The 13,307-nt window shown below is 44.2% G+C and overlaps 1 protein-coding gene across 1 annotated transcript in view; it reads left to right on the top strand.

Annotated features, from left to right (window-relative positions):
- The first annotated feature begins 8,933 nt into the window (after positions 1 to 8,933).
- The window catches only part of LOC131908910 (guanine nucleotide-binding protein G(q) subunit alpha), a 243,539-nt gene continuing 239,165 nt past the window's right edge, over positions 8,934 to 13,307 (top strand). The window contains exon 1 of the mRNA XM_059260042.1: positions 8,934 to 9,143. Within this exon, the coding sequence (XP_059116025.1) occupies positions 9,008 to 9,143 (136 nt within the window). The 5' untranslated portion in view covers positions 8,934 to 9,007. The remainder of the gene's footprint in view (positions 9,144 to 13,307) is intronic.

The following is a 13,307-nucleotide window of genomic DNA, read 5'->3' as shown; positions in this document are numbered from 1 at the left end:
AAAAAACTAAGCAAAGGAGTTAGATTCAAAGATCTATTTCTGAAAAAAAAAGGGAGGATAATATAGAAATGATAAAAGGATAGACTATTGAATCTACTTTAATTCAAAAAACAATGATTAATCTTAAATATTTTATATTGGTATGGATTTACAAACAAACAAAGTTAAAGTTATTTTTGTTATACTGTATGTATATTTCTACTCTTGTTTAGGGTTTTGTGCTTATATAGCTCATTTAAATATATGATGTATAATTAAAAATACAGGTTAGTAGTCATCTATAATAATAAAACTTATAGTCATATTAGGTATGTTTTCAAGGTTAAACAGATATATTTAGATAGTTAGATGGTCTTCAAACACTTCAAAGACTTACAGAATATGGCATTTAAATGTTTTTAAAAACAAGGTTTTTCTTGACAGTGAGACACATCTGCTCCTGACAGCACCAATTTACTTCAAAGAAGATGATGAGCATTGAAGAAACTCCAGATGGAGTTTAATTTCTTTGTGGCAAAAGCTAGCCATTTGAGCAAAGAAACTGCCCTTGCCTCAATTGCTGACAGTATATTGTCCAACTGAACCAACAGGATGCAAAAAAAGGCAATTGCCAAACTTTACCAAGACAAGGTAGGACAGTCCTTCAGAATTCCCTGCTTCTCAGAAAAGTCTGTCAGATATACTCAGCCTGCAGGCCAAAGTTGGATGCCCCAATATTACAGATCTTTGGGTAACTGTTCAGGCAGCCAGATGTCCCTGTCATTAGGAAACATTTCACCCTTCTGGGGTCTTTGATGGAGTTAAATACTAAATAATTGGACTTAAAGTTTTCCTTAGTTATGATTAAAAAGGTAAATTAGGTATAAAACTTTAGACTCACAAAGATAACATAGCTAATATTTTCTCTAAATTTGCCAAATACAAACAGACTGGATATTGTGTATCTATAATTCTTACTTCATAACTTTTTGTTGTTTATAATTTTACTATTTTAAAGTTAAAACTTTATTTTTATTTAGACAAAATGGAGAAATGCAGAATATTCCTTTACACTGTGTAAATATATGTTTCTGTTAAATGGACAGGATAAGGTTAGGCAGGAGAACCAGACTAAGGACACTAGGAAGAAGAAGGGTGGAGTCAGAGGAGTTGTGAGCCAGACACTGAAGAAGCAACATGGGAAGTTTATAGATGAGGTAAATGAGCCTCAGGGTAGGACATAGATTAATGGAAATGGGCTAATTTAAAATGTAAGAGTTAGCTAGTAACAAGCCTGAGCAATCAGTTGAGCATTTATAATTAATAATAAGTCTCTGAGTGGTTATTTAGGAAGTGGCTGGTAGAACAGAGCTGACTGTGGTCCTGATGACAAACTGCCTACACTGTGGTGCAGGATCAAATCCAGGGCTTTTCACACGCAGAGGATGTACTCTACCACTGAGCTTCATTCCCAGCCTACAATCCTTGATTTTGGTTGTTATTGTTGGTTTTAGGGTTTTGTTGTTGTTTGTTTTTGTTGGTAGTTATTAATTAATTAATTAATTAATTTGGCAGTATCTTATATAGCACAGGCTGGCCTTGAACTCAGCGGGTAACTGAAGATGACTTTGAATTCCTGATTCTCCAGCCTCCCCAGTGCTGAAATAAAGTCATGCTCCACTACTTGCTTGTTCCCAGCCAGTCTAAATGGAAGCCAAGCAGTGAGCCTAAAACCAAGTATTTTCTACGTGTTCTTGTCATTTGCTTTGGCTTATTTTCTTGATGCCATGTGTATTTTTGGAGAGGTTGTAGAAAGTTTTGCTCTTTGTGTTTGGATAGCCTCCTCAAGCCAGTTCTTTTGTTTAAGCTCCAGAAGCAGCACTAATATGGATTTTTAAGCTGTGAAGACTGCATCCCCCCCCAAAGATCATTCTTCTATTTTTTTTTCTAATATGATCACAATTCTCCACTTTTATGCCATCTCACTGATATCTTTAAGGATTTATTTTAAAAGTTTCTGTGTATGTTTGTGCCTGTGTGAGTATGTGTGCTATTGCGTGTGAGTGCCCTTGGAAGCCAGAGTGAGTTGGATTTCCTGATACTGGAGTACAAGCAGTTGTTTGCTGCCTGTTGTGGGTGCTGGGAACTAAACATGGGTCCTCTGCAAGACAGAAAGCACTCTTAACCACTGAGCCATCCCTCTAGCCCCTGGCCAATAACTTTAAATCAAGATCAGGATGATCAAGGTTTTGCTCTGGATGTACGATTTCAAGTACCAAAATCCTCAATGATCAAGATAAATAATATTCTAATGCATGACTTTAAAGTAAAAATTAATGCAAAAATCCACCTCAACATTTAAAGAACAAATCATCAGAATATGTAGAAGAAGCAGGATCTTGTTAGTGTTGAGCCACACTAGAGGCTTCGTCCTGAGCTCATTCTGTACTGCCCGCTGGGTTCATCGCCAACTTGATCCTTAAAAATTAGCGTAAGGATGAGAAGATGGAAATAATTTGTAAATCAACTATTATGAAAGGGATCTCATGGAAATTTTATGCCTTGAAGAGAGTTTGGTGATTGTGACACATAGAAAAAATAAATAAAACAAGAAATAAAAAAATAAGAGAATATTTTCTGTCTAATTTTGTTAGATTGGACATTTTATATTTATCTAAAATTGAATAACTGCTGAGCAGTAGTGGTGAATGCCTTTAATCCCAGCACTTGGGAGGCAGAGGCAGGTGGATTTATGAGTTAGAGGACAACCTGATCTACAGAGTGAGGTCTGGGACAACTGGGGCTACACAGAGAATCCCAGTCTCAAAAAAACAAACACACACACACACAAACAAAAATTGAATAGCTATCACATCTTGACATACTTACCATGGCAGGTTGAAACACTAAGAATAATAGCTATTGATAGGCTAATATTAAGACCATTTCAATCACGAAGAAGACAGAATAGCAGGCACTTTAATTACTTACATGCTTTCTAACAACATATTCTGTGTCTCATTAATTTATCATACACTGAGCAACTAGCAACTTCGATTATATGTTGTGTCTTAATATCCAAGGTATAACTGATCATGGTGGAAATAGCAACTTTCCTATAAAGTTGGCTTGGAGTTAATACGTGTTTCCTTCTGAGTTTGAACAACAAGGTTCTCCCCAGCTTTTTCGATTCTCTAATGATGGCTGATTTCCCTTGGTGAAGTCATTTGAGGTTAGGGTTTGACAAACTGGATTGAGGAATATTTTATAGAAAAAGTCAGGCTCTGATGGGTACCAAAGGCTAAGTGGTGTGGGCAGTTAGTGAAAGGCCAAGCTCCATGTGGCCAATGTGCAATTTCTTTGATTAAAACATCTACTTAAACTTTTTTTAAGCATCAGTTAAACTCAGGTGCTATTCTAGGCATTGGATTCAGGTGGGAACAAAACACAAAAAAAATCTTAGCCTTTTAAAGCTGTACATGAAAATCATTAAAGGAGATGGAAAAATGATTATCTGATATAGAAATAAGGAAGGAGAAATAAATCACTCTGGCACATTAATTCAAAATTTCTGCTTTCTACTCACCGTGTCATGTGTAATGCTCATGGGTAGGCGGGTATGTCACTAAAGAGACTATGATCTGGTCCAGATGATGCACAGTTGGACACAAACTGGTCAGAACTGTTACTATGGGCCTGTGGTTTCAAGTTCTTGGTTAGGAACTAAAATCCATATTTCTTTTTTCTTCTCCTAATTCCTTCCTACTCCTCCTACTCTTCTTCCTCCCCCTTTCCTCCTCCTTCTTCTCCTCTTCTTCCTCTCTTCCCTCCTCTTCCTCCTGCTCTTCCTCCTCTTTTTCCTTCTCTTCCCTTTCCTTCTCCTCCTGCTCCTCTTCCTCCACTCTCTGCCCCCACCTCTGACAGGGCTTCATAAGCTCAGTCTGGCCTCAATCTATGTAGCCAAGGATGACCTTGAACGTTTAATCTTCCTGTCTCCACCTCCGAAGTGTTGGGATTGCAGACATGTACCATTATGTCTACTATATTGGGTGCTGAGGATTGAACCCAGGGCGTTGTGAGTGCTAGGCAAGCACTCTACCAACTTATCTACATCCCTAGTCCTATGTTACTCCCTGATGTTCAAATTCTGGAAGCTAGCTAAGATTTTTTAGTAAGCACCTGAGTCAAAAATCAACACTGCTGGGCACACCTCAAGTCCCAGCTTCTCAAGACGATGAAGCAGGAGGATAGCGTAAGTCCAGGAGTTCTGGAACTGTGTGAGCAACACAGTGAGACCCTGTCTACAGGAAGAAGTATACATCTGCAGGCACAAAATATATTTGGATAAAGTCAGAGGGTTGTCTACATGCATTTCCAGGGCTTGGTAAAGCAAGAATGTCAGAGGTACCCTGTTTCATCTAGGATATCTTTTGGACTTGTAGCGTGTGTATTTTTCTCTTGCAGAAGACACTGTGCTTTGTGCCAGGATTTTCATCCTCAAATTGACCCTGAAAGGCTTTCAGCTAGACAGCTGATCATACTGTTTCTGGGGTTATAAGAATGTTCCTCTAGGTGGCGCCATTTACAGCTTTCTCATTTGACCTAGGTCAATTTCCTTCTTAAGGAATAAGCCTTTATTTTCTTGGCCAGATAGTGGTGCTGGCAATTCTGCACAGAGCAGCTAGCTCTTTCCCAGCTGATCTAGTGTCAGCAGTGTCTCAGGCTTATTTCCAATTGGCCGTTTAGTTTCCCCATCTGTTGCTTACCCACGCTCCTTGGTTGATTTTAATGGTACCTTGGACTACCACTCCAAATGAATTGTGTGAGCAAGTCATTCTTGATGCACTAGTTAGTATTAAGTGCTTCTAGTTTGCATTGTTTATTCTCTTATGCATATGGGTTATTAATTTTGCATTGTTTATTCTTTTATTTGTGTGGACTGTCTACCCAAACAGATTATAAAGTCTTTAAGAGCTCTGTATGCCTCAGGCACCTGGCATAATACACTGCCTAAAAGGCTGTCTGCCAGTGATGTAGGTGGTGGCATGCTTGTGCTTATTCAACATCTAAAGAATATATGTCCTAGGGCTGCAGAGATGGCTCAGAGGTTAAAAGTACTGGCTGCTTTTGCAGAGGACCTGGATTCAATTCCCAACACCCACATGATGACTCACCACTATCTGTGATTCCAGTTCCAGGGGATCTGATGCCCCTTCTTGCCTCTGCAGGCACCAAGCACACATATGGTGCACAGATATACATGCAGGCCAAAAAAAAAAAAAAAATACACAAAATAAAATTAAATAAGAATTAATTAAAAATATTATCTGTTTTAGGCTGGGTATGGTGGTGAATGCTTTTAATCTCAGCACTCTAGAGTTAGGTAGATCTCTGTAAGTTCAAAGCTAGCTTGGTCTACATAGCAAGTTCCAGGCCAACCAGGGTCCAGCTCTAGTCTCGGCATTCTTTTGGGTCCTTTAGAGTGGGAAAGCCCCTGTTCTTAGTCACACACACACACACACACACACACACACACACACACACACACACACGCGATACATGTTAAGAAGCAGCCATGCTAAGTGACTAGGAACAAATGAACTGTACATGGCCTGCTTTCTGGATTCCCCTTCAGGCCTTTCTTACTCAGATGGTTTTAGAAGAGATTTTTCATTTCACTCTTGGACTCTGCCTCCACGAGACTTCAATATGCCTTTCCTTTTTTTTTTCTTTCTTCTCATCCCCAAAGGCTGGGCAATAGATTGGGGTGCACGGGCTGGGTAGGTTTCTGACGTGGGATACCACAGGGGAGATAACAGTCTGTTTTCTCTGAAGTTCAGAGCATCCAGGACTTTGTGGTTTGCCTTTTAGCCACACAGTAATCACCTTTGAGTTCTCAGAATGGCTTATCATCCCACAGTCTGTCTCCGGAGATTTTGATTTGGAATTGTTCCTTAAAGGGGTGTACATACACATTTATGGAAAGTGATTTCTTTGTTCTTTTTTTTCTTCCTTCTTTTCCTCCCTTCCCACAGGGTCTCTCCTTCAGTGGGCCAGACTGGTATTCCAGTCAGGCCTGAGTACTTCCCACCAAGCTAAGCCTATACAGTCTTTAGGGTACATTGAAATGTACCTGCGATGTTATCCAACTCTTCCAAACAGGATGATTACTTTTACCCCAACGTACACACAAGTTACTTTTGTTTTGTCTTCTCCTTCTTACTTCAGAGACATATCAGACTTAAGACTTTGGCCTGTGGAGTGCAGGGACAGTGCTGTAGGCTCCCGATGTCTCCTTTCCGCTCTTAACTGTATTTACTCATAGCAGGCAGTTAATCCTTGTTTGTTGATTTAATGAACTGGAATTTTTTAACATGAGCCCTGTTTAGTTGCATAATTTGGAGTCCATTCTTCTCAAACGCACTCAACACCATAATGAGTTTCTGTATGGACTTCATTTGTTTGATTTAGGTTATGGGGATGTTTGCTTGGCAAATGCTTTCCAGATACATCAAAGGGTTTGGGATAGATTTAGGTTCACGCTCGGAATTTTCTCTTCCTGTTTCCTTCTTGATGTCCTTATATAGCTTTATCCTGTGGTTGCTGGTATTCCTATTTCCTGATTTCTTCCCAATGAGTGATATACTCTCCTGCTGATTGTGCTATCAATTTAAATATCTGCTCAGTGCCAGGGGGTGTCCCTGAGGTTGAGATAGGAGTGACAAAACAAAGAGGTCAATTAAGCCACAATGTAATTATTACTGACATCATAATGGCACCATTTGGGTCTGGCTCCTTAGGAAAACAGACATGGGATGTTGATCATTTTGTTTTCCAATGCTTTGTGTCCCTCCAAAACACACACACACACACACACACACACACACACACACACAGAGAGAGAGAGAGAGAGAGAGAGAGAGAGAGACTACTTGCTATCTCCCCCCCCCCCCAAGCCATTTTACATTTCTGCCTATTGACTGGATCTTTAGTCATTTAAGTTTTTCTTTTCCCAGCAAATCTACTAGCTCTTTGAAGGTACTCATATAAAAAGGGTGAGAGATTTGTTTCCTTTGCTGTCTTGGTCAGCTATCTTTTTAAAAAGCAGAGCTTATAACAAACACATTTTATGTCCATAACTCGATCCGAGTCCCGGCTTAGTGAGTCAATGTGTGCATGCACCGAGGGGGTGGAGAATAAGGCAAACTGGAGGAAAGACCTTGAAGTCCAAGACTGTTCGTTCCGAATTTGTAGCAACGGTTATGACCTTATACCGCAGCCGGGATCAACAGGAGCAGTTCATGGAAAGCACAAAATGTGAAGGCCTCAGCTTCTGCAAAGGCAGGAACATAATACGAATCTCATCTCTTGTTGTTGAGACACACTGAATTTGAATGAAAAATTTTTCCCCCAAATAGAACCTTGAATGAACAAGAGCTTTTCTATTTATTAGCAAACTGTCTCAAATTAGAAGTCTAGAAACTAAATAGAATTTTGCTTCAATGATTATTAGTTTCTGCACTTTTTCCTATTTCATTCTCTCCCTTCCTCCTTTTCTTTGATACTAGGTCTCATACTGTTCAGGTAGCAATCCCCCTGCCTCAGCCTGTTGAATGTGGAGCTTATGGGCGTGAACCACCATCCCCGTCTCTTTCCCTTTATTTTGTACTACTTGGCATTCTTCCAGGAGCCATCCTTAAACTGCCACAGTGTAGAAGGGTCAACCCCATCCATATTACCAGGCTGTTTAACATAGTGTGCTGGTACCAGAAAGCAAACACTCCAGTGACCCCGAAAAGTTGGAACCCATCAAGAGGCTCTTGGAAACTTGGGCAGCTTCATTTTTCTCTCCTGGATTCAGATTCCTATCTGGAGATACCGAGGACAGTTCCGTCCACAAATCTCTCGGTCACCCCCTCACCCCTTACCCCGCGAGCCAGCGAGAATCACTTCTCTTCCCCAATGCGCAGTACCCCATTTTCTAAGACCGCCCTAGGGTCAGGGGCCGCTCGAGGCGGCGTCCAGCCCAATGGCGTTTTAGAAATAGGAAAGGGCAGCAGGGCTGCAGGGCGGCCCGAGGCGCAGCGCGTGGGCACCGCGCAGGGCTCCCGTGGCGCCAGCGGCCGGAGGGCAGGCCGAGGCCGCCATATTCTGGCCGACCACGCCCCGGAGGCCCGCGGCAGCCGAAGGTCGGTGTCCGCCTGCCGGCCCCGCTCGAGCGGCCGTGACCGTCGCGCCCCGGACCGCGCGGAGGGAGGCGGCGGCGGAGCGGGGCGGGCAGCCGGGGGCGGGGCGAGGAGCGCGCGAGCCGTCCAGGAGGGGCCGCGGCACCGCCTCTCGCGCTGCGCCCGCCCCCTGCGCCCGCCCTCCTCGCGCCGCCGCCGCCGCCGCCTCCCTCCCGGATCTGTGCTCCAGTTCAGAGAAAGGAGAAAATGTGTGTGTGTGGCGAGGGGGAGGGCGAGCACTGAGCAGCCGCGGCGCGCCTGGCAATCGGGCCGGGTGGGCGTCCGGCGGAGGCGGGGGCGGAGGCGGGGAGCGCGCGGCGGCCGGCTGCCCGGTTTGCGCGCGAGCCGAGTGGGCGCGGGCAGGCCGAGGGCGCCCGGAGCCGAATCGGGTGGCGGCGAGGAGCGGACGCGCTGGGCGCGCGGAACCGTCGGCGGTCGCTCGCTGCGGGGCCGCCTCGGTGGATGAGCTCGGGCCGCTGGGCGCACAGCCTAGGGCAGCGGCGGCGGCGGCGCGGGACTCGAGGAGGGCCGCGCGCTCCCCGGGAAGGCGGCGTGTGAGCGCGGCCGGGCGCGGCGGCCTTTCCTCGCGCGCCCCAGGCCCCCGGCCCCCGCTCGTCCCCGGCCCGCCTGGGCTGCGGGCCCGGCCGTCGTCCTCCCCGCGGCTCCCCTGAGCTCGTCCCGGACGCGCGCCCGGGCGGCGGGGCTCCGCGGCCGCCGCTGCCTCGGGGGAGCGAGGGCGGAGGGTGTGTGTGCGCGCGTGTGAGCAGGGCGCCGGCGGGGCTGCAGCGAGGCACTTCGGAAGAATGACTCTGGAGTCCATCATGGCGTGCTGCCTGAGCGAGGAGGCCAAGGAAGCCCGGAGGATCAACGACGAGATCGAGCGGCAGCTGCGCAGGGACAAGCGCGACGCCCGCCGGGAGCTCAAGCTGCTGCTGCTGGGTGAGTACGGGCCTCGGGCCCCGGTGCCCCCCGCCCCGGCTCGCCGCTGCCCTCCCCGCGCGCGCCCCCGGCCGACACCCGCACCCGCGCGCGCGCACACACGGGGGCCGAGGGCCGGGGCTGCCCGGCGCGGAGCCGCGGCGTGCGCCTTTGGTGGCGGTCAGGGCCGAGCTCCGTGCGCCCGCCGCGTCTGCGGGACGGCTGAGCGTTCGCGCGAGCGGCGCGGGTGGGCGATGGCGTGCGGTGCGGTGACCCGCCAGCGTCCATTGTGGCGCGTTGTGGGGTGGCGAGGGAAGGGTGGAAACGGGGAGCAGACTCGGGACTGGATTCTGCTAGGAAAGGTGCTGTGGGAGCCGTGGCTGGCGCTCCAAAGAAACCCGGCTAATGTACTGGGCAGGGGCGGGGCGGGAAGGCTAGCCCAAATGTGCTCTACTGGAGTCACTAGGCCACTGAGAGGAGCGACCCCAGAAGAGTTGCTTGGCCGGTGGATGGTGACAGACGTCTCTTCTGCACCATTCCTTCTGGATAAAGATGAGGGATCAGGGAGGGTTGTACTGTGTGGTTGTTGACAGCGGATGGGTATCTTTTGTTTAACGAGGCGACCCAGATGTATGCCTGAATTCACTGCAGTTTCTACTGGAAACCAGCACAGCCTCTAGTTACTCTCCTGGAAACAAACAGAAACCTTTTGTTTCAAACGGACATTTTAGTATCTTGCCATCTGGGCTCCCAGAAAAACGGGAAGAATTCAAGAAAATTTCCCTCTAATCTCGTTTAAAAAAAAAAAAAAAGACAACCCAGCATTCAGTGTTAACACGAAGTTAGCAAGAAAATTCTGTTTTCAAATAGAAATTATATCGATTATTATCTCTGAGAGAATGTTCAGAATCAAGCGATCAGGGTTCACGTACAAGCTAGCATGACATGTCTAAGCTATTATGGTAGGAAGCATGAACAGCTTTGCAGGAACAGGCCTGAAAAATATCTGCACTTGTGTTTATTTGTATGAGTAAAAATAACGCTTCTCAAACATTTCTGTAAGAAAAGGATATTGCATTGTTAGTTCGGATTTGAGAAGCGCCCCCTCCCCCCTTTTTTTATCTGGAGCATTCAATCTGTTGGCTCCAGGAACCCATTACCTTTGGGACTGAATTTCTTACGTACTGGATCGCTTACAATCAGGAGCAAAATATCATAATCACAAATGGTTAGCAATGCTGTCTCCTTGTCTTGACTTAAGTCTTCATATTGAAATCCAGTTAGGTAAATGTGCAAATATAAAGTATTCATAAAGAACAGAAGGCAAGGGGCAGTATGGAGAGGTGGGTTTCAGGGGGAATGAAGCCAGGGGAACAGGAAAATTGGATAAGTAAAGCCTGTCCACCCTTGTCATTTCTGTTACTTCTCATGGCTGAAAATGGAATGCCGTTTGATTTTTTTTTAAAAAGAGAAGGGAAAAGCATGGGCAAGTGGAATAAATATATAGTGTTCTAGTATACAATTAAGAGGAAAGACATGTATTTTAGAGATTTTCTCTGAGATTTGGGTTTTAATTTTCCTTTGTTTACAGTCTTCATATGTTTGTGTTTAGCCAGGAGCAGGGCATTTGAGGTCTCGTTAACCAGACTTATTTGCCTGAAATTTGACAGTTCGAGGTTTCCCAGCAGCTATGAGTTGGGTTTGTCAGAGGGCCTAGGTTTAACTGCCTGAGAGGGTACTACCCTTACAGAGATACTTAATTACAAGCTATGTATTTTAATAATATATCATGCCTTTAAAAGTGAACGTGGAAATGATTGCTGAGAATAAAACCCCACAGTTTTACTGCTAAAAAAGTGGTAGGTATAAGTGTGTGGCTGCCCTCCCCCACTTATTATATTTGAGCAGGGTTTCACACAGCCCCACCTCACTTGTCAAAGACAGACTGTAATACATGGTAGAAAAATTTGCTGTTTATTCAGCACCTACGTTCATGAGCAGCATTTAAAAATCGTAGTTACCTGTCAAAAACAGGCACCCTGGACATCATTGACAATCACTACTGTTCTGGGCCTGGATAGGCTTCTCCCCCATTTGCAGTACCCACACTATTTGTTCAGTCATGATAGACATTAAGTGTAAATTTCTCTGTGTGTGTATATGGGGATGTGACTTTCGAGTTTATGAGTTTAGCAAGGAACTGAGTGTTCATGTGAACAAGGGAGGATTTTGGGGAGGGGCTCCTTTGGGAAAGTCTTGGTCTTTTGTTCAATTTACCAAAGAACCCCCATCTAGAGATATATTCCCCCATCTGGAGATATGTTCCCCCATAGAGAACATACTCCTTCACAGTTTAAAGTTCTTTTTTCATCTTTGATCATTTGTTTACACGGAGGGATCACTCTTGTGTTGAAATGAAATTCTGTGTAAAATTGTTTTCAAAGTAAGTTTCAGTTCAAGGCTGACATTCATGGAAAGGGTTTGCCCCGCAGAGATGTAATGCATTGTTCACGTAATTATTTACTTCTTAGTAATGTAGCAATATCACAAAACAGTTGTTATCTGACTAGGTTATCAAGTGTGGCAGTAAAATTTGGGCTCTTGAGTCATAATCCAGCACTTATACCAGTTTGTTCCACATTTATTCTACAGTTGCTTACACGTTTTGATTTCATTCTTCTTGAAGAACGATCTTTGACATGTCATCACAGTAAGAGTTTCATTTTAACTCTAATTTTTGTCTTGTTCTCTTTAATTCATTCATGTTAGTGTTTGTTTTCTTTGACACCTCAAAGAAAACTTTGTATAGGATATAGAATAAACTAGAAGGCATTTGATATTTAGTATCTTGCCTTTATAGTTGAAGTGTTATGAATATTCATTAGATATTTCTGTTGTTGATACGTAGGTCACAGCATTTAATTATTGATTTGTCTTCAGGTTTCTGAGGAGCAAATGGCCCTGAATGCTTTAGGTCATAGATACTCACTGGGAAGTTTTTATTCAGTTCCTTGAAGATACTACCTCTCTCCTCACTGACCTGTTGTTTTACATGTGTTTAAAATTTCTATTCTGTAGACCTTAGTCATCAAATTAGCAAAACCTTTTCATTTATGGATTCCTCCTATTGAAAACAGGCAGCGTTTAGGTCAGTCTTAAATGTAAGGATGTATGTATTTGGCCTTTGAAAGTGAATTACATACACATTTAAAATTTTTTTATCTGTTCCATTCTGCAAGCTCATGAGGGTAGGATTGTGTGTGTTTGCTCACTACTGAGTTCCACCTTCTAGGATGGCAATACTTGCTGAATAAATAATTTTGTGATCTTGAAAAAAAAAATCACATGTAATTCTTTGAGCCAGTGAGTTACACATGCATCCCAGGGTCCTAGACGTCTGTGCATTTTCTTGTGTTTTGTGCTGGCTAGGTCAGAATGGGAACAGCTTTTGATATTGGGAGTCAAACCCAGTATCTCATACTTGCTAGGCAAGTGCTCCAACTCTGTACTTTTTACTTGGAGACACGGTCTCACTAAGTTGCCTAGGGAAGCCTCGAATTTGGATCCTCCTACTTTATCTGTCCTCTTGAGCAGCTAAGATCACAGGCCTGCACCACTAGTCCCAGCCCAGTCATGCTTATAAAATGCAAATTTCAAGAAAACCAGTCAATTCTGTACTTCGATTACTGTTTATCCTATAAAGGCCAGTTTAAACATGCCATATTTTTACTGGATTTTTTTCCCCATGATACATTGATCATAGTGAATTTTTAATATTCCTTCTTTGATGATCAAACAGATTTTTGTGATTAATACGTACACTGACATGAGGGAAACTTTAGCAGTTAAGTGCAGACTGTTAGGAATTGGAATTTGTATTGAAATTTACAGGTGTAAAGCAAGAAGGGACCTGGAGGGCTGGGAGTGGCTGTTCTGTCCAAGTCAAGTTAGAGAGTATTGCTCTGTGCACATTGACACAATCTTCCAGCTCCCCCAAAGTAGCTGTCAGGGTTGGTTGCCCTGAACCTCCTGCCCTGGAGATATCAAAATGTGTTGTTGCTGTAAAGACCGAGCAGTTTTTTTTTTTAAATGCTTTTTCATCTTTTAAAAGCTTTGAATACGTTTCTAAAAATCAAGATTTATTTGCGTGTTTCTTCCTTTGGAAAAAAAAAACAAAAAAACAAA

This window comes from Peromyscus eremicus, chromosome 1, assembly GCF_949786415.1.
Source record: "Peromyscus eremicus chromosome 1, PerEre_H2_v1, whole genome shotgun sequence".
Taxonomy (NCBI): Eukaryota; Metazoa; Chordata; class Mammalia; order Rodentia; family Cricetidae; genus Peromyscus; species Peromyscus eremicus.
The sequence above is the reverse complement of the archived record's forward strand: the minus strand, read 5'-3'. Positions and strand labels throughout refer to the sequence as shown.